The following is a 20,120-nucleotide window of genomic DNA, read 5'->3' as shown; positions in this document are numbered from 1 at the left end:
CGTGTGCGTATGTGGATTTCCTTTTCTGCTTCCTCCCTTCGTTGGCTCGCTTTGCTTTATGCGATTGTGCGGTGGCTTTCGCTGCCACGTGTGAGACAGCGAGTCGTATGCCTGTGAGCTCTGGGCGGAAAGCGGGACTAGCGGTGGTATGCACACACGCACGCACACACACGCACAGCCGGCGATGCGCACGAGATCACTCGCACAGATGAGCGAGAAGGCAATGAAGAACACGGGGAGAGGGAAGCCGTGGAACGGGGCAAGGGCAGAGCTTTGGCGTGGAAGGTGGCGCATGGTGGGAAGCGAAAAAGAGGCGAGGAAGAAAGCGTGGGAGACCCGGCAACGGCACACGCGAGCGCCTTGAGCGCGCGCAAAGCAGTGCTTTACGTGCATATGGGGCTTGCAACGACGCTGCATCCTCGGGCACATCTTCAGTTGAGAGCACGTGTGCCGGAAATGTGCACGGCAGTAGCGGGGAAGTGTGGCGCAAAAGCGGGACTGGGAGCTCCGTAGACACACCTCACCCCTCCACGCACCTCTTATCCTTCACGGGGAGGGGAGGGCTATCTGCACACGCTCACTCTCCTCCACCTCGAGCACTGCAGCCCCCATCAGCACTGTCTTGTGCTAAAGGTGCTGCTGGTGTGCGTGTAGATGTTTTAGAGTGGGTTGCAAGACGGTAGCACTGGAAGCGATGGGTGGTTGCAACATACCGTAACGTTACATAGATGAAGTGCACAAACGCATCGGCAGGCTTCAGGCGCTGTACATCATTCCTTCAGCCTCACCAAAAAAAAAAAAACAATAGGCCGCGGAAGGGAGGGAGAGGGGTGCGCATGCGCGTGAGCACACACGCGTATACGCGTCCCTTTCGTCATTAATTCTTTGCCTCCCCTCCCCCCCCCACCTTCCCCGACGCCCCCTTTTTGCATGATCGTGAGCGCGTGTGCAAGACGACAACGCACACGCACACCCAAAGGGGTGAGATGTTGCTCGCATACAAAAGCAGACAAGCGGCGGCGAGCAGGACTCGAGAAAGAGTGCGCAAGAAGTCTTCAGCCTCGCCGAACGCGCCGTCACCACCACCACCACCAGCAGCGGCTCCTTGGCACCCACACACAGAGGCGCACGCTTTCGCAGCGCAGAGAGGGACAGAGATGAAGAACAAGCGTAGGGTCGATCAGCGACGATGCCGAGTTGTAATAGCCCAGCTACTAAGAAAAAGAGGTGCGCGGGAGCAAGAGAAGGGAGTGCGTTGGTAAGCTGTGTGTGCATCCTCAATCATCACCACAAATGCTAGGCGTCGGTGACGGGTAGCGGGAGCCCCTTCGCCTTCAGCTGGGCCTCTAGCTGCTCAACAATCGCGCGCAGCCGCACCATCTCAGCCTGTTGCACACTGACCTCACGCGCGTACTGCTCGTCGTACACAGAGACGCCGTTGGGGTCGGTGGGACGCACCACGCCGGCCTTTGCAGCCAGCGTTCGTGCTTCCTTGCGCAGGTCGTTGATCTCCTTGATGAGGATGACGTTCTCAGTGGTGATGCGATGCTTCTCCACGCGATGGTTCTCCTCGTCCTTGGCGATCTTCCTCTTTAGGCTTGCAAGGTTTCCCTCCAGGTGGTCGCGCTCCCGGTGGTAGTCCTTCACCTCATCGGTGGCGGTCCGAGCTGACGTAAACTGACGCTGATTGGCTGGTCTGCGCCCATCCGTGTAGTTCTCGTAGAGCGCCTTCGCCATCGACTTGAGTCGCTTTTTGTCCTTCGATGCTTGATACTCGTTGTAGGTATCGCTGATCTCTGCCCACATGCGGCCCTGAAGCGACTTCGCCTCAGCTATGCGGGCCGCGAGGCCGTCGAGCTCCTTCTGCTGGGCCGCTCGCTTCTGCCGCAGGCTCTTGATCTGCAAGACCAGGTGCTCATTGCTGGACTCATACTGGCTCGTCTCCGCCTCCATGTGCTCCAGCTTCAACTTGGAGGCGCTAATCTCGTTGTCTTTTGGCTCAATCTGTGTCTTGAGCTCCTTGCGCTTGAACTCGAGCACGAACTTGAACTTTTCCAGCTCCTGGTTCTTTGTTCGCAGGTCTTGGATGCGGCGTTCCTTCTCGGCAATCGTCTCCCCTCGCTCGCGCACCTCATTTGTGAGGGCCTCGATATCGCGCTTGGCTGAGTTGATGTGCGACTCTAACACTGTTTGCTGCCGCAGCTTCTCGGTGACATCGGCCATCTTGGACTCCAGCTCAGCACGGCTCATGTTGAGTTTGGAGAGGAGAGCATTGTTCGCAGACTGCAGCGCTGCTGCCTCTTCCTCCTGCTCACGGAGACGCTTCTCGTAGTACTCCTTTGCCTTCACGATCTCGGTGTCATTGTCCTCTTCAATCATGGCGCACATCGCCTCCGTCTCAGCGTCGTTGCGCTCCTTCTCGGCCGCAATGCGGTACTGCTCCTCGTCAAGAGCGTGGAGCTCCCTCTGCTGCCGCTGCTTGTCGGCCACGCGCTGGGTGTCGGCCTCACCCTGCAAGAGCGCCTTCTCTCGTTCGTGATTCGTATCCGCCTCGGCAAGGAGGTGGCGCAGTTGGTCGGCACGGCTACTGAGCGACTCGATCTTGCAGCGGTAGTCCTTCTCGGTCTGGCTGAGCGTCTGGGCAAACTTTTGCTCCATCTCCGCCATGAACTCGGTGAAGCGGATGGCCTGCTCGCCTTTGGCCGCCTGGAGAGCCGCGATCTCCGCCTTCTGCTTCTGCATCTCACTCTGGTAGTCTCGGTCGAGCTGGGCGATCTGCTCTTCGTGCTGCCGCTCCTTCTTCAGCTTCTGCTGTGCCATGCGCTGCTGCAGGTCCTTCACCTGCGTGGTGAGGTTGTGCAGGAGCTGCATGGAAGCGTCCAGGTCACGGCGATCGACAAGGAGCTCTGTCGTGTGCTCAATCTGCTTTACAGTGCCACGATGCGGGGCTACAACGTCCCAAAAGACTACCATTCCGTCCTCACCAACAGTAATGAGCATGCCCTCATCGTACGAGAGAGCCATGTCCGTGATGATACCAATGTGAGTGACGTGCGACTCGATCGTGATGTCGCGTTGCGCCATCACGATGCGTGGGTTGCCGTGATGGCCGTCACCGCCGCCTCCTACCCCGCCACCACCTCGGTCCACCCCCTGTCCGTTCAGCTTCTCGCCTAGGTACGTGTTGAACACACGAACGGTGCCGTCCTCGCAGCCGCCAAAAAGGAGCTTCAGCGACTGACTGACCAGCATGCACCGCATCGATGCGCCGGGCAGGTTGTACTCAATCGTCTGCAGCATCGTGGATCGGTCCATCTGCCGCATTTTTCGATCGTTTCCAGCAGCCCAGACAGTATGCACATCCGCCGCGGCGCAGTGGTACGTCACAGCTTTCGTGACGTTGTCGCGGACCTTGTGGAAGTCACACAGGCTAAACTCGAAGACGGCACCGTCTGCACCAGACGAGATGAGGCGGGTGTCATCCGGCGGCACGAAGCTGAGGCTTCGTACCTTGCTGTTGTGCCCGCGCAGGTGGCCCAGGAGCTCGCACGTGTACGCGTAGTGCACGTGGATGATGGTGGAGTTGGCAATGGCAAAGTACTGCCCGCCGTGGCTGAAGCGGCAAGCGGCGCAGTTGCGGATGCTGAGCCGCTTGAACTCGCACAATTCCTTCTCGTATATGTTGAACACACGCATGGAGTCAGTGAAGGCGATGATCATGTGCAACCCGGATGGGTGCATCGCCATGCTGACAATCTCCTCCTGGAAGTTATTGCGCATCTCCACCACGTTGGTGATGCTGTTCCACAGAAACACGCTGCCGTCACGGCCGGCGGTGGCGACAAGCGGCCGCTGGACGCACGTGTCCACGGCAACGACGCCGCCCGTGTGGAAAGGCTGCCCGACCGGCTGAAACACCATGTCCTCGGCTTTGGTGAAATCGGCGTTCGGTACATTCAGCGAGTAAATCTGCTTTGTGCTCGTGAGAAAGGCAAGCATCTCCTCCGCTGGAGGCGGAGTAAAGGTGAAGGCGCGAATGACCGGCACCTGAGCGCCGATCTTGGATGCCGTCGTCAAGTCCGTTACGGCGCCGTACCGCCCGTCGGCGGCGAAGCGGAACGTGCGCACCTTGCGATACATCTCCTTGCTGAGTGTCCGCTCGAACAGCGTGATGAGACCCATGTCACCCCCGCAGACGAATCCCTTCGTGTAGGACGCCAGCGCCGTGATGGCGATGCCGTCAGACGGGGACAGCGGAAGGGGGTGCTTGTACTGCTGCTTTTCAAAGAGCAGTAGATCCCCGTTGTCGGTGGACACGACGAGTCGGCTCTCCTCCTCGATCAGCCAGGTGTGGGCCAGGTAGTGCACATCCGGCGCCTCCACTCCGCCGATGGTGGGGAACAGGTGGCCGTCCGTGTAGGAGAAGAACTTCACACAGCCCTGCCCCGTGACGCAGACAAGGGAAGCGTCGTAGGGGGAGATGGAGCACTGCTTGAGGTGACGGCTGTCCTTGGCCGTTATGGCGCTCTCCAGTGCTGTGTCGTGGGCAAGCATCTTGTGCTTCTCCACGTCCCAGTACACCAACTTCCACTCCGGGAAGCCGCCGAGAGCGACGAGGTAGCGGCCGTCCTGTGAAAAGGAGAGCGAGACAAACTCGGTGGAGCCGAGGTCGGAGAGGTGCAGCACCGAGCGCCGCCTGATGCGTGGGGAAGCGGTGGAGTCGAAGAGGTAAATGACGATGAACGGAGTCTTGCCCGACTCGGCCACTGCCAGGAGGCGGCGACTGGGGGCCACAGCCATCGCTGTCACCCCCTCACATCCGGGTGTACACTGCACGAGCTCCTGCGTGCCTTGCTGTGTATCGAGCAGCACGAGACTCTCGCCGGCAACCCACACAACGTAGTCCTCTCCAAGGTAGTGCACGCCGTCCTTGACATCCTCGCGCACGCCGAACACCACGCGGCGCTCAATCATCCGCGGGTTTTGTGACATGGCTTCCCAAGTCGCAAAGCCCGAAACAGGTATACGAAATGACAGCACAGCCGAGCGACGGTGCCGACGGCCGCCGCTGCTATCAAGTTTCACCGTAACACCCGTGAAGAGGGAATGGCTTCGCCGGTAGGCAACAGAAGCTGTGCGTCGTGCGAGCTGCTATTTGGGATGGGGAAGCCGATGAGGGTGGGCCACTGTTACGTTGGGAGGAAGTCGAGGAGGAAAGAGCAGCAAGTGAAGGCGACAAGAGAGGCGAATGCCATCGCGTACATTGAGAGAACAGCGAGGAAAGCGGGTGAGCTGCGCAGTCCACTCGCCCAGTCGACGCATCGGCTCCACCGCAGCGAAGCGAAACGGTGAGAGGCGCAGAACGGTTTAGCTAAAACCACACACTGCAAGCAGCCCATGGCACCACCGACGACAGCACGGTGCGTGCACTGTTCCGACTTTCGTGTGCGCCGAACTCAAGAGCGACAAGGGAGGACAAGGGTGAGGAGGAGTATGGAAAAAGAAGAGGGAGGCAACAACTTCGTGCTGGCTGACAACGCAACGCGTGCAAGAGGTGCCCGCCTCCCCTCTAGCCGCGCGCGAAGTGCGTAAAAAGTGAAGTGGCAGCGCTTAGTCGTGAGCTCATGCCCTTCTCCTTTTGACCCGGCGACGCTGTCCCAGGAGGAATGGGCTTCGAGCCGCCGTGCCCCCCCCCATTCGTGCCATACTGGCCGCCTCCCGTATCCTGCCGTCCTGGTCTATCCCTCCCTCCTGCTCTGGTTTAGTTGGTGTGTTCACTACTGAGACGAGCAACGTGTAGCATCCTGAAGAGATATATGGATGTAGAGAGAGAGATAAGGGCAGCCGCCCTGTTGATTTCTATGATGGCGGTGCTTGAAGAGAATGCGGCGCACCCGGCGGACCTGCGCAACAGACGAACCAGACAACAGACAAGTGAGCAAAAAGAAGAAAGCGCGTGCTCAACTGCTTGGCGCCCACTGCAGGTTCGAGCAGACCATCTATGCGACGATGTGCACTCACGCAGGCGAGCTCCGACACCCACGCAGGGAGGTGCTGCGCCACATTCGGCAATCTCGTTATGACAACGGAAGCCCCCTACCCACGCATCCCTAACCCTCTCCTCCCATTCACTTTTTCTGGGGGAAGGGGGGGGGGGTATCGGCACTAGAAAGCCCTCCAACACATCTTTTACAGCAAGGGTGTGTGCGCAGCCTTTGTGTCTATGAAGCGTGGAAAAACAGCGATAGGGTTCGGGACAGAAGTGGAGGCTGAAGAGAGAGGATAAGATAAAGACGTGCGGGGCAGCCACCGTGGAACTCCCCCCTCGACCTCGGCAGCCTTTGAAAGATGCGCCGAAGGGGAGGGTGAGTTGAAAGACAACAGAAAAAGTCGAGGAGGCCCACATCCGGGGAGCAGGCAGACGGAAAGGACAGAGGGAAGCAGCGAAGACTCCACATGATGGGCACGAGAAAAAAACGCCATAAAGCCTGCAGTGACGCGCCTTTGCCCTCTTGATACACGCACACGCAGGCGAGCACATGCAAAATGGAAACAAGAACAGCATAGAATAGCCGACTTGCTCCACGTAGAGCCTCAGCAAAGAAAAGCGGAGACCCTCCCAGCTCGACCCCTACCTCCCCAGGCAGCTGCACCGCTCACAGTGCGTCCGTCCACCTCGTTCTCCACGTCTGCCTGCCCGTTCCTTGTGCCCTCCTCGCACGAATGAAGCGGCGAGAAGGCGGCGCGGACGACTTAGATGCCGGCGAAGAGGGAGTCGAGATTTATGAACAGGTGGTCGATGCGCTTGTATATAGTCTCCGCAGCAGCGTTGAGGGGGTCGACTGGGTCGGCCACCTCCTGTACCGCCGGGTCTGCCGCCTCCGCTAACGTGTACAGCCGGCGATCCACGCCGAGGCAGCGGCGCGCTTGGTAGTAGTGGGCATCCTTCACCCGCGCCGGGCAGCCTGGCGCGTGCGGCACATCAAACAGCGCGCGGTAGTACGTGAACTGTGTTCGCACTGCCTTGACGGCAGCCGCGCTGCCGCCGCACTGGTAAAACTGCCGGATAATGCCGTAGCACGTCTGGGTGAAGCAGTTGGCGACGTAGTCTACCGGCAGCGACTTGCGGCAGCTGACGCACACGTACAGGTCAAACCGGTCTCGTTGCCTTTCCTGGTCAGCGAGCACCTCCATCACGCGCGTGTGCGGATTGATTGGGGTCATGAGGCGGCAATGTGTGCATGCCACCTGCAGCGACAGGGCTGCTGGGAAGCACTCCTCTAACTTTCGACTCTGAAAGAGGGAGCTGTGCGAGAAGTCGTTCATCGTTTCCGCCTCTTCTTCCTCCAGCTTGGCGCCGGTGTGGCAGGCGATCCCCATTGCCTCGCTCAGCTGCGCGTTTGAGAAGCCCTGAATGTGCTCGCACAGGCGCATGACTGGGGGATAGATCTGCACGGACAGATACCACTCCGAGTCGATTTGCAACTGGCTGTTCTGCCGCACCTCCTCCACATGAAACGCCTTGTCGCTCAGCCGGTCGCCGGTGCAGATGACATACGGGATCAGGTCACCGACGCGCACCAGCTCCTTCCGCTGCTTCATCCGCAGCGCAACAGTGGCGTGAGGAAAGCTGTTGCCACGGTACGCCTCCGGCTCCTTCGTCAAGCTCTTCGAGATGACAAAGTTGTCGAGCGTGTAGCGCCCGGCCCGCACCTTCTCCGACACATCCCGCATGTAGTTCATGACGTAGTCCAGAATGTCCTCGCTGCCCTCCGCGTTCAGCACGCGACTCAGCACCGAGTCGCACACACACTTTGAGAGCGGGCACCAATCACGCCGCACCATATCGAGCCCCTTCACCTCTTTCTTGTATGTCTTGCCCTCGCCCTGCCAGTCCGTCACCGTCAGTGCGGCGTACTTTTTCTTCTTCAGCAGCAGAATAGCGCGAAAGACGCCATCAATGTCGATCTCGAGGCTTTGGTAGCGCTTGTTGATCTTTGCCTTCAGGTCTAGTCCGAGGTCCCTGACAGCCTTGATGTCGTTCTTGATTCCCGTCTGGATCATGACGGAGTCGGTATCGCCGTATATCACGCGCAGGGAAGGGTTCAGCTGGGGGATGAGGTCTACCGTGCTCTGCAGAGCCAGACGGCCTTGCCGCGTGACAAGCTCGGCGAGCGGCTGAGCGTGAAAGCGTGAGTACTCGAAGCCGAGGCAGCCGTACATGCTGTTTGCCGTCAGCTTCAGCGCCTTCTGGCGAATCTCCAGCAGCGCCAGGTTGTTCGCGTCCTTCTCTATCTTCATCAACCGCTTCACCTCGCGACGGCTGTCTACGAGACTCTTGATCACCTTCGGCAGCACACACTTGTGCAAGCACGGAGCGGAGAGGCCTGCTGCGGCGCACGAAGCACAGATGAGGTTCTCTGGTGGTGGTACGTCAATCTCGCTCCCACTTTCGCGATCGACGGTGGTGAAGCAAATGTTGAACTCCTGAATCAGCGACGGGTACAGGGAGTTGAAGTCGAGGAGGAGAATGTAATCCGAGTAAAGGCCGCACTTGGGGTCGAGCACCATGCCGCCTTGGTACTTGGCCTTCCGCTTCCCATCCTCCTCCTCCTCGTCGTCGCGGCCCCGCTTGAAGTTCTGCACATAGCGATCAGGGGTAATGAACTTGAGGTCGTGGAACGTGTGCAGCAGGAGGTACTCGATGCGCTCGGAGCGGGCACCGAAGAGAGTACGGCTCCACAGGTTTCCTGCAATCGTGGTGAGGCGCTTGGTCAGTCGAATCACATCGAGATGTGAGACGACCGCTGTGGACAACACAGCGCAGTTGCACACCTGCAGCAGCACATCGTAGATGTCGCGCGATGCCGACAGCATCGCAGGTGTGAGCACCGAGGTGCCAGGCTCGAAGTTGTTGCTGCCCTTCGTAATCCCCTGCAGCTGCATCTGGTCTGCAAGCGACAGCAGCCTGTAATTCACCGTCTTGTAGTGCTCGCGCGAGAGTGAGTAGGAGTCCACGACAAGGCGCCCAATGCACGTCTCTTTTTCCTGATTCACGTTAGTGGCGGTTCCCTGGAAGCGCGGCAGTCGTTTCAGGTCCAGGCGGCCAATGGTGGACCACGACGAGATGCTCAGCTCCTGGTATCGACGGAGAAGTATATCCAGTGTGAAGCCCAGAAAGTTGTGGCCAATCATCATGTCTGCATCGATCTTGCCGAGTTGCTGTGCGAGCCAGTCGAGCAGTGCGCGCTCGTTGGCAAAGCGGCGCACGCCGGGTAGACCTTTGGCGCTGCAGTAGCTTTCCAGGTCGATCGGCAGAGGGGTGCTCATTGAGGCAGGGCGCACGCCAGTCAGAATATTGTCAGGAATGTAGCGGATCGTGTTCTCGATGTTGACGTCTTTGTAGATGGCAACTGATGCGATGAGAATCTCGTTGCAGGCGCCTTTGCTGTCGAGCTGGGTATGTATCTGAATGCTTGCCAGCGTAAACGGTGGAACCGGTAGCTTTGTGTCCTCTGCGCGAAGGTTCTTCGGGGAGTCGACACTAAACTCAAGAGCGCAGTGCGAAATGCGATTCGCCGACGCGACAAGGCCGCTGATGCGCAGAAAGCTGGGCCCTTTCAACTTTCGCTTGATCAAAAATAGCTCCAGTAGGGACGAGGAAGCGCCCATGATGATCAGAATATGGCGAAACGGCCCCTTCGCATTCAGTGGTGGGTAGCGGCCAGGATATCGCAGTTTCGCCCATTGCGTCTTTTCGTGGGGAACGCCTGGCACCTCAAAAGCGTAGTAGCGCTCCACAAATTTGATGCGCCGCTGCTCTATTCCCTGGTTGCGGCAGATGTCGTTGATTTCCTTCACGACATCCTCCTGCGAGGAGCCCGCTTTCGGTAGAACAAAAACGCTGCGGTACATGTTGCGCACGCGCACGCAGCACGATAGGTAGGAGGTGCGCCCGTTCTTCTCCACCGCCATCTTCCCAAAGAGAAACAGCGATCCAGGGTCGACGGAAAGTGTGTGAGGTTGCTCACGAGCATCGAACCAGTAAAAAAGGCCTTCAGTCATTTCCCCCGACTTGTATGGCACCGCTGGCGACACGAACTGCGCAGCGTCCATCTGTGGTGCCAACGTTGCGGTAAGCTCAATGGCTTGCTTTGGCGTTTCCTCATTTCGGTAGCCCGCACCACCGCCTGCTCCTGGTGCTGGCCTTGGGCGAAGCGGCTTTGCACTTTGGTCTCTTTCAACATTGAACAACTCATCTTTCAGTGCAACCACAGTCACGTTCTCTCCGCTCTTGCGCTTTTCTTTGGCAATGCTCGCTGCCGGCGCTGCCTCTGCCCTCGCCAGTCTCGCTAGGAACTCGTCGGCGGTCAGAGTTGCCTCTTGCGCATCGCCGCCATCGTCGGAATCACTGTGGAGCTGCAGCAGGTGTGACATGTCGATGTCCTCTGCGATATCGATATCCTCGTCAATGCGGTACCGCTTCAACAAGCGCTCCATGTCCATGTCGCTCATAGACTGGGCAAGAGTCTGCTGCTTCGGCTTTGGGGTCGGTTTTGCACCCGATGGGGGCTTTCTCAGTTTTTTCGCTGCTTTCTTCGCTGAGGGGAGCTGTGGAATAGTAAGGTCGCCGGACTCCGGGATATTCTCGTCCTCATCAGACTGAAGCACCTCTTCCCTCAACGACCTCCACTGATCCTCCTGTGTCTCGTCAAAGTTGGGAGCATTGGGCTTGCGAGACAGCCGCCACGATGCTCCATCATTGCCGCCCGACATGTTGTGCGTGGGATACAGAAGGGTGAGCGTCTATGATGTCATTTAAGTCTATTTTACTGCACGGCTTGAAAGCGGATGAAACTTGTGCCGCGGTAAAGTTACTCACTAGAAGCAGGAGACAGTGAACAACGAAAAAAAAGAAGGAAAATGTACTAGTGCGGCGAGCGGTGATGAGTGTGACGACGTGGGCAGGTGCAAGAGGTAGAGAAGCAAGGATTATGCTCCAAACGTCATGCAGCCGTGCGAGCAAGGCAGAGACAACTTCGGCTGGTGACCTCTGTATCCTCAGGGTACGCGACACACACACGGGTGTGCACTTCGAAACGTCCAGGCATTTCTCAGTTCCATGCTCCTTCGCTTTCTATCGTGAGAGGCTCATTTTTGAGCTCAAGGAAAAAAAAGCCCAATCTACTTACAGCCCACCCTGCAAGGTTAGCGGAGGCCTTCAGCGAAGAAAGTTCAAGCACCACGCAGTCGCACGACACAGGTTACACGTGCACCAGAGCCAAGCAAATCTGATTTGCAGATGCCTGGCAAGCAAAAAGGCAAATAGTCTGACACTCTCATGGCTAAAGAGCCTATTGGGATGGGCGCGGCCTTGACAACCCTCTCGCGCAATCATCTTCGCTGCAAACTGAGCCCAGGCGCTGCGCGTTGCGAACCGAAAACGCCAACTGGCGTGCAAGGTTCACCAATGTCACCATTTCCGATCTATCCAAAGTTATCCGCTCATTCTCCGGGTTCATTATGACCTTCATTGCTACTGCAATGCCTTTAGTCTCCAATTTGCCCCAAATGCGGCACTTCTCACACGTCACGCAGTCCATCAGGCGGGTCACGTTCAGCATCATCGCTTTAAACTGGGGGATCAGGGACCGACCCTTCTCAGACTCAAGAAACGCCCCCTCATCAAAGGTGGGAGAGCATATAAGGCGTGAGTTGAACAGCTCTTTGATGTTGTCATGAAGCTGCAGGTCAGTAAGCGTTGCCTCACCTCTAGCACCCGTGTTGAAGATGCTGACATCATTTGTGAAGAACGACCTTGACTTGGCGAGTGCACGAAGGGTGAACTGATAAAGAATATACAAGTTGCCCACAAAGTCAGGAAACGGTGCGATACGCTTGTTGTACATCTGGCAGTTTGGAAAGAAAGAAATATTTGGGTTGTTGTAAATGCCAGCATTGCGTTGCGGTGAAGAAAGCTCGGGGTCCTTGTAAAAGCTTGTGCAGACATGGATGTTGATGGACATGTGCAGTCCGCTCAACAGCGTCCGCAGGATGGACAACTCCTGACATGTTCCGTCTTTGTCCGACGACAAGCAGTTTTCGGCATAGATGGCACGCCACACCTGCGCTGCAAGAGGGCCAGAGTATCCTGTGTTGCCCTCGGGATTGGATGCCAGGTCCACGTACTCCGCCCCGTCGTCTGCTTTCAGCCAATCTCCCCAGTCGTCAAGGTTCACAGGTTGCAGCACTGTCTTCGCAACGCTGCCATCGGGGGTGTTGAGCTCGCTCATATCCTCATCGGCGCGTAGGGCCTCCGGGATGGAATTTTCGTCACATTTGCACACATCACAGGTGTTTTCGGCGCTGGTGCACAAAAGGCTTACTGCCCAGTAAGGGCACGGTTTTGCGCTGTTGACCTTGAAATAGCGAAAGTAAGGTGATACTGTAATACGGTTGAGAATGTCGAGAAGTGATTTAGTGCCCTCGTCGATCTCAGCAGGGGAGGAGTGGCAATACCCGTAGTCCAGTTTTGTAGTGTTCAGCACGATCCGAGACCTCACGGGGTTGAAGTTGACAGCAGGGCCAGCTGTTGGTTTCGGTGTCTCGTGCGTGAAAACAAGGAACAAGACGAGAAGCACACTGCAAGCGCACTTAATAGTAACCTCGATATTCATTCGACACATGCGCACAACAGAAAATGCTTGGTTCTCTGAAAGAATCGAATGTGTGTGGAAACGCAGAAACAGGATCAAAGATGGAGAGACGAAAGAGAAAGAGCACAGCTCAACCTGGGATCATCCCAACTAGATATATGGAGCATGCCCTCCAAGCCGATGAAGAGGGGTCAAAAGACATAAGCGAGTGGAGTTTGCTGGAGGGACCAAGCTGCGTTGGCCAGAATCTGCTCAATGGATGTCTGTTCGGAGAGTGTGATCCGGCACTACAAAGCAATGCAGGCATGGACAAGAGTAATGTTTGCTATACGTCGTACACTGATATGGTAATACAAAAAGGTTCTTACTGTGATTCGGATGTCATAAAAGCCATCTACGCTACCGATATGCACTCACATACAAATAGATATGATGCTCACCATCGGTGGAAAAGGAAAGCAGCGCACGCGGTGGCGATGTTTTTTTTTCTTGTTTGTTTTGCTCTACTCGTGGCAACAGAGGCGGACACTACATACCCATCCTCTGTTGTATGACGCTGCAAGTCGACAACCTGGAGAACGGCTTACATGAACTTCCGCAGCATGCGTCGCATCTTTGCAGCGCCGTCAGTGGAAGCTTTGGACCCCTCAACAGTGACGACGGAAAAGACCATCAGTATGGCGGTGTAGATGTATTTTACGGCAATCTCGACGTCCATAGTGAATACCAATTATTGCGGGAGAACAAGTGCGACCTGGTGTTGAAAAGGGGTTTGAGTAACAGATTCTTCATAGCATCGTGCAGCGGAAGGAGACAGCGATCCCCAAAGAAAACGAAAAACGAGGTTGAGTCAAAAAAAAATAGACAAGCAAGCACTGCTGTGAAAACAGCGGGGGGGGGGGGGCAAAGGCGCTTGGTTGAGGGTACGATCCACCACTTTACTATTGTCTACATTCGAATGCAACGTCCCTGCTCCAATCATTGATACCAGAGGGAGATTGCCCAGCTTGTGGGCCCCAATAGCTTTATGAGAAGTGCCGGACGTATAAAAGAGGTGTTAGGAGCAACGTGGTGCCTCCCAAAACAAGGCCTCTGCAGCTAATCTACAAAGAGTATAGCGGCAGTCCTTCTGAGCAACTTGCATTCCTGCTTTTGCTTCTTGTCTGAGAGCTGCGCACCTTGTAAAGTTTGGCACAACTGTCATTAGGACATTGGAAAAGTCGAGGCCGCTTGCGAGAGCAAAACGATAGGAAGAGGGAATATCCTGCGAATGTGAAGCGGCGGCAGCCTCTCGCGTCGACTACTCAACTCTGTGCTTGCAGTGATAATATTTCTGCCCCCCCCCCTGACGTCTTCGGCTCTTCCTTTGTGTTCCTTTCCTTCTACAGTCGAATTGGTGATTGACAGAAGCATCGCTGCAATGCTCAAAACAAATGAGGCTCTGTTGGCGTCGCGCGAAAAAAAAAACCAAGATCTCAACGGTTGCTCAATCAGCAATAGCAGGCGCAAAGAGGCCGTGCGTGCTACTGCACCCACGTGTCGAGAGCACCACACAGCCGCTAATGAAGTCAGGCCGTGTCGGTTCAAAGGGCATAGAAACTATCCTTTACTGCATCATGCTCGACTTTCCACCTTCCCTTGTCCTCCCCTCCGCTTGCCCTCCAAATCCCCCAGTGCATTTTCATGTGTTTCAAGAACTACTTCGCCGCAGGTGCTCGCAGGGCAGTGCTTTGGCGAAAAGGTCGCGCAGACGGTCGCCTCACCGGCACACAATTTAACAAGCGCGTTCGGACACCTTTTCACGAGAGGGCGATGATGAACGAAGTGAACGGTAATACCACACGCCGAACCTACAACGTGTTTGATTCTAAGGTTGTTCGGCAAGAGCTCCGCGGCGCTAGGCGAAGCACCAATTATTCTCAATTGGCTTCACAAAACGTCCTGCGCCAGATAAAAGCTGATAAGCGACAGCAGCGAGTGTCCCACTCTTCTAGCCATAAGTTTCTCCCTCTCTGAAAAAGTCCGCTTGTCTTTTCGTTTTTTTCCTGAGGGAATCCGTTGCTGCGTAGCTTCGCTTGCTCTACGAAGGTAAAAAGCTGCGGTGCTTTTTTGTCTGCTGCTACCAATGCTCTACCGGAATAATACGCTAAGCGAAAAGAAATCTCTTTTCTCGGCATTGCTGGCAAATACACCACCTGCAATTGATTCAAAGTGTCACGGACACAGGCGATGGCCGGTCTTCGCAGGTTTGATTTGATCTTGTTGAAATCTCTTCAGTCAGTACCGTTCTGCGCCAATTTGCGCCTTTTCCCCCTCTAGAATGGATGTGCATCGATGCCAAGTATCTTGGCACATTGTTTTTGTTGTGAAAAAAAAGGTCTTTTCATAAAAGACGCAATATGTATCCGCATTTCACTAATGAGAAAAATAGAGAGCCTAAGCGGTCTGCGATGCGGTAACCCACGCATGTGCTGCTCGGACTGCGCGAAGAAACCCACCACTTTCACTGAGGTGAAACAGAATGAAATGCCTTGCTAGTATGAATTTTTTTGTCCTGCCGCATGCTCGTGCATGACAATCATTTCTTTAGCTCTATTGAACGCAGCTTTCGTGAATTGAGATGTCACCTTAACTTGAATGCTTCATTTTTCTTATATGCTTGCACCTCTTTAATAATATGTACTATATACATATATATCTTTTTTTTTCGTATCGTCGTTGAAGGCTGAGACGGCTGCAGGAGAATTAAGTGGCTTGCAGGGTGTTGCAGACAACTGCCCATATTCAAGAATGCAGAGCACCTCGACCGCCTTATAGACTATTCATCCTCCATTTTACTTCACACCCATACACTACATCTAAAAAAAAAACAGAACCATGTCTGCAGAAGCAGTGAAACGACAAATCCTTCTTTCTGTGGATGCTCTGGCCATTTCTCTCGACCGAGTTCCTTCTTTGTCTAGCATTTTTGAGGCATGCGCGGCGGCGAAACTGCTTCGCAATCGACTCTTGCGCGAGCGCACTCGCGTTGTAGAGCGCATCGAGGCACTTCGAGAGCGTCAGATCTACAATGAAACCACTGATGAGGACTTTGACTACGATAATGACGACGCTGAAGCTCAGCTTGCCGGAGGCGACGTGAGTCGTACAGAATTCATATTTATGTGCGAAATGATGGTGGCAGAAAAGCTGGTGGTACCGTTGCTCTTGGCGCATGGAATGAGCTTCAGTGACACACTGCTTCCCCAGCTCCTCAAGCTGTTGGCGGTAATGCTGCTACCGATACCGCGCTTTTCTGCAAACGAGGTTCTCCAGAAAGATATGCTGCAAAAGATAAAAACGCGCTGTGGCACAGACGAGTTTTTTGCGTTGCTAGTGCAGTGCGTAGCACCTATTGCAGAAAAGCGAACAACAGGCGAGCTGCAACGTGAGGATGTCATTATTCTTGAAATTGTTCTCACGGTAATCACGTACTTGCTGGATGGACACCCAACGAACACAGAGCGAATTATTGGTGCTTTCTGTCGAAACCACGGCGTCGAGCTCCTTCTAGTGGTGATAAACCAGAATTACTCCCGGATTCACGGCATCAACGCGGCTGCAAATAGTGATTCAAGCAACGAGGCCGTGAACAATTTAGACGGTAGAAAGAATGAGGGCCATGAAAGAGATACAAGTGGCGTGAGCCTCAAATTAGATCAGGTGAGGGATGAAATTCACCTGGAGGAGGAAGGGAGTGATGTCGGTCTCGAAGATGATGACTCTGTGCCCGCATCGCGATCCTCGGATATGATGCACAGAGCCCTTGACCAGGAGTTTGAAAAGCAAGTCAACAATCTCCTGGAAAGCGATGAACAGCTTTGGAAGTGGAACTGCCTTGTTTTGGCTGCAATGGCAAGCATTATCTGGTGTGTCCCCGCAGAGGAGCTGGCACATTTGACAGTGCTGGGCCACACGAGTGACTCCTCGCCAGACCGAGTGCTTTCTACACTTCTAAACGGCCAGCATTTTCGTGACTGCAAGAAAGCGAGCGACAAGTGGCGTTTTGTGGCTCGTAGCCGCAATGGGGCCGTCACTTCCAATGGAATTCTTGTCCGTGCTTCGTCTGGAAGCGTGACAGGTGGCCGAGCCATTGGCACTGTCTTTTCCTTGCTAGGGCCACGGCGAAAAGACCCACTGGAGGCGATGAAAGATGTTGACCTGCGCAAGCGTGGCCGCTTTGTCAAGGGCATGTACCAAGACCTCACGCCGAAGTGTAACATTCCACTGCCCACGAAAATACAGCTTTCGCACCAAAACAGCGCTTTTTTGAGCTTTGGTTTCGAACCGCTGAGCGTGATGACATTCAGCAAATTACAAGATGCTGCCGCGGCTGTCGAGAGCGCCACGAAGGAGCATAAAGAGGTCGTTGTGGGATACAAGGGGTCTGGCGAGACAGTGGAGGTAACGTCGCCTCTCGACACCGCCATGTACCAAAACCTGGGTAACGTGCTGCACTACATGACAATATGTCGGTGTATTCTACGGTACGTTAGGCTTATCACTGAGCAGCTTAAAACGGAGAAGCAGTCGTTTCTGGTTGTGTTTCCGCAGCAGTGGCAAAGTGTCTCGGCGATTATTTCACTGGACTACGTGGAGTTAGGATTTTCTGTCCTGCGCTCCTTCCTCGATTGCAAAGATATTCGCCGTCGTGAGGATATCTCGATTGCTGTGGGGTATTTGGCCGAAATACTTCTCCTTTTGAATTCGCTGCTGCAGGGCGAGATAGCTGCCGATCCTGCCGTGCAGGTTGCCGCTCACGCTCTGGCGTCCTCTGTCCTCTACAAGGAAGAGAATATCAAGGCCGTATTCGGCTTGCTGTCTGAGTACTCGAGACGGGTCATTGCAATTCGCAAAGCGCAAGTATTCACACTTTTCACGTTTTCGGTCTTTCAGCTGATGGAAAAATGCAGCTACAAGGGAAACCTCCTTCTTCCGAAGCGTTCCAAGCAGCAAAAGAAGACAGCGCCGGCGGACGAGGCGGAAGATATGGGTGGCGCAGAGAACCAAGACGACAACGAGAGTGTCGACTCTGCTGCTTTGGAGGATCTCTCTGAGGAGATGCTGCGGGGCATGGCAGACATGATCGACGACGAAAAAGGCGATGACAACACGTGGCGGCCTGACTTTGAAGCGAGCGTGCAGAGCAGTGTCGCTTTGGAGCAAAAGGTGCCCTCTGCAGCTGCAGATCTTCCCGAGCCGGCATTCGAACCTGTGGGTAGTAGCGCGTCCGTGGACGGCGACGGGCTGGGACCGTCAAAGAGGGCCACATCACAAGGGCGACCTTCCTCCATCGCCTCAAGTGACCGCACCGCCTTGTCGACAATCAGCTCTGAGCGGGAAGTGGCCGTTAGCGGCTTTTTTCATCGTCTGGCGTCGCCGAAAAACATCAGCCTCGTGTACTCAACTCTCCGCCACTGGCGCGTGAACGACGCAGACGTTAACATCGCATTGACATTTCTGATGGACACTTTGGTGCGCCATAACTGTGAGAGCGTCTTCTTCAACGTCGCATTTTTACTGCTGATGCGAGAGGTGCTCGTCAACGGCGAGAAAACGCACGCGCCGCTTTATGCCGTGTGTGATCGCATCGTGTACGACTTTTTCAATCCTTCGTTTGCAAAGGCGCAAGATGCCCGTGCCGCGTCCGTGCTTCAGCTTGAGGTAGAGAATGGCATGCTGAGTGGGGCGCAGTCCTATCTCGGGTTTGAAGTTTCGCTGCGCTGCACGCGCGCGTTGTTCAACCTGAGCACACTCGATTACACGTACATTGAGGAGAAAGGGATGCCGCATCTGATGAGCTACACGGCAATACCGCTTTCGCATGAGAATATCAGCGACGCGAAGCGGGAAGAGTTCACGGCGGTCGCGGATGAGACCATCAGCACACGCTCTCCAGACTCCAGATCACGTCGTCAGCGTCGAACAGCGACGTCCGCCGGCGACACGAGCCAGCGAGACGGCTCCAAATTAGCTTCCGAGGTGGAGGACGGTGATGAGCGGGCGGTGCTCAGTCCGAGCCCTGCGGCGGAGGGTTGCGATAACAAATTGGAGCGCGGATGGAAGCGGCGCCATCGCCACGGTCACGGCGAGAAGAAACGAAGGCGGCACGACGTCTACGATGCAGTGGCTGCCGACGAAGACGACGCCAGCGGCAGGGACAGCGAGTCCGCCACAGACATGACAAAGACTGAGGACGTGGCAGCTGCCACAGCGGCCCAGCCGGGTGCCGTAGCGGCGCCCTTATTTGGTGCCGCGAAAGGAATCTCGGTGGCCGAAGACGCTCAGTAGTATCTCCCTTGCTTTTCTGTTGTCTGCGTGAGTTTACACAGCAAACTGTAAAGGCGTATCATCTCCTCGTGGCCGTATATTCTTTGGTGCTATTTCTAGTACCACTGCAAATTCCTGGTGACTTCGGACACCTCAGCATGCTATCAGGGCCCGGTGCACCCTCCGTGGTGGGAAGCCCGGCAGCCATGCAGCCCCCGCGAAATGCCGAGCCACCCCTGGCGGTGACAGGGCCGAGTGCCTACACCACAGGGAGGCCAGGGCGACCTATCGCTACTGATGTCGGCCGTGCCAGATCGTGGATGGCGTTGCGTCGGAGAGACCTGCGGCAGTAGACACACTAGTGCCGTCCACGCGGAGGGCGGGGTGTCAGCGTGGCTCGGACGCGGCTCCCCCGGCCCTCACACTGCCTTTGCTGGTGGTGCGGAGCCTGAGAGCCAACCCGAGCTGCATGCACCTGGGGTGGGGACCGGCATGATGTGGGCGGCTGTGAGGCGACGTGCGAAGCGGAGCTGGGTAGAGTTTGGTGCAGGGGCCGCGCTCTCAGATGACTGGGCCGGCAGCATTCTAACGCGTGTCTCCCGCTGCACCGCACCAGGCGATGGGGGCCTGCGGCATTCCGGCTTCGGCGGCGTTTGAGCCCGTGTTGCACGGCAGCGAAACGGGCATCTTAAGAATGCAGATGACAAGTTGCGTCGTTGCGAGTGTAGGCGAGTGAGGCACAGGTGTCCCCTCCTCTGCCGGTTTGATTTCGAGCATCTCTGCTTTTCCTTTGCCTGCATAGAAGACTTGCCATAGAGACATCACATAGCTAAGAGAGCAACAGCGAAACGGAACATGGCCGCCGCGTAAGGAGGCGCCCACCCGTTTTCGTATGTGCCGTCCTCCCTCTCCACAAAGAGGCGTCGAGGTAGGGAAGTGTCATGGCAGTCTCCGATTTTGGCGCGGGGCGGTTCGTATGGGAGACTGCTTGCTAGATCGCGGAGGAGGCGAGGGAAAAGAGCGCAAAAGACGATCATCTTCATCGTCTTCCACTTGCGCGACTTTAGCGCGCTGCTTGTGGCGAAAAGGCGTGACAGAGAGTGTGAGTGCGCAATGCTGCTTCGCACAGGTGGCGCGCGCACACATGCGCGCAAG

The 20,120-nt window shown here is 55.9% G+C and overlaps 4 protein-coding genes across 4 annotated transcripts; 1 reads left to right on the top strand and 3 right to left on the bottom strand.

Moving 5' to 3' along the window:
* Positions 1-1,296: 1,296 nt before the first annotated feature.
* LINJ_16_1650 (conserved hypothetical protein) lies at positions 1,297-4,992 on the bottom strand (the record flags this gene model as incomplete). Its single annotated transcript, XM_001464607.1, has 1 exon — positions 1,297-4,992. One exon carries the CDS (start codon positions 4,990-4,992, stop codon positions 1,297-1,299), a length of 3,696 nt encoding a protein of 1,231 aa, XP_001464644.1.
* A 1,761-nt stretch (positions 4,993-6,753) lies between these two features.
* LINJ_16_1640 (putative DNA polymerase I alpha catalytic subunit) lies at positions 6,754-10,776 on the bottom strand (the record flags this gene model as incomplete). The annotated part of the gene is made up of 1 exon (XM_001464606.1): positions 6,754-10,776. The coding sequence occupies one exon, from the start codon at positions 10,774-10,776 to the stop codon at positions 6,754-6,756; it is 4,023 nt and encodes a 1,340-aa protein (XP_001464643.1).
* Positions 10,777-11,354: 578 nt separating this feature from the next.
* On the bottom strand, positions 11,355-12,686 carry LINJ_16_1630 (putative endoplasmic reticulum oxidoreductin; the record flags this gene model as incomplete). Its single annotated transcript, XM_001464605.1, has 1 exon — positions 11,355-12,686. One exon carries the CDS (start codon positions 12,684-12,686, stop codon positions 11,355-11,357), a length of 1,332 nt encoding a protein of 443 aa, XP_001464642.1.
* Positions 12,687-15,533: 2,847 nt separating this feature from the next.
* Positions 15,534-18,986, top strand: LINJ_16_1620 (conserved hypothetical protein; the record flags this gene model as incomplete). Its single annotated transcript, XM_001464604.1, has 1 exon — positions 15,534-18,986. The coding sequence occupies one exon, from the start codon at positions 15,534-15,536 to the stop codon at positions 18,984-18,986; it is 3,453 nt and encodes a 1,150-aa protein (XP_001464641.1).
* Positions 18,987-20,120: the final 1,134 nt, after the last annotated feature.

Source organism: Leishmania infantum, chromosome 16, assembly GCF_000002875.2.
Source record: "Leishmania infantum JPCM5 genome chromosome 16".
NCBI classification, from domain to species: Eukaryota; Euglenozoa; class Kinetoplastea; order Trypanosomatida; family Trypanosomatidae; genus Leishmania; species Leishmania infantum.
Note: the sequence above shows the minus strand (reverse complement) of the source record. Positions and strands in the feature narration are given on the sequence as shown.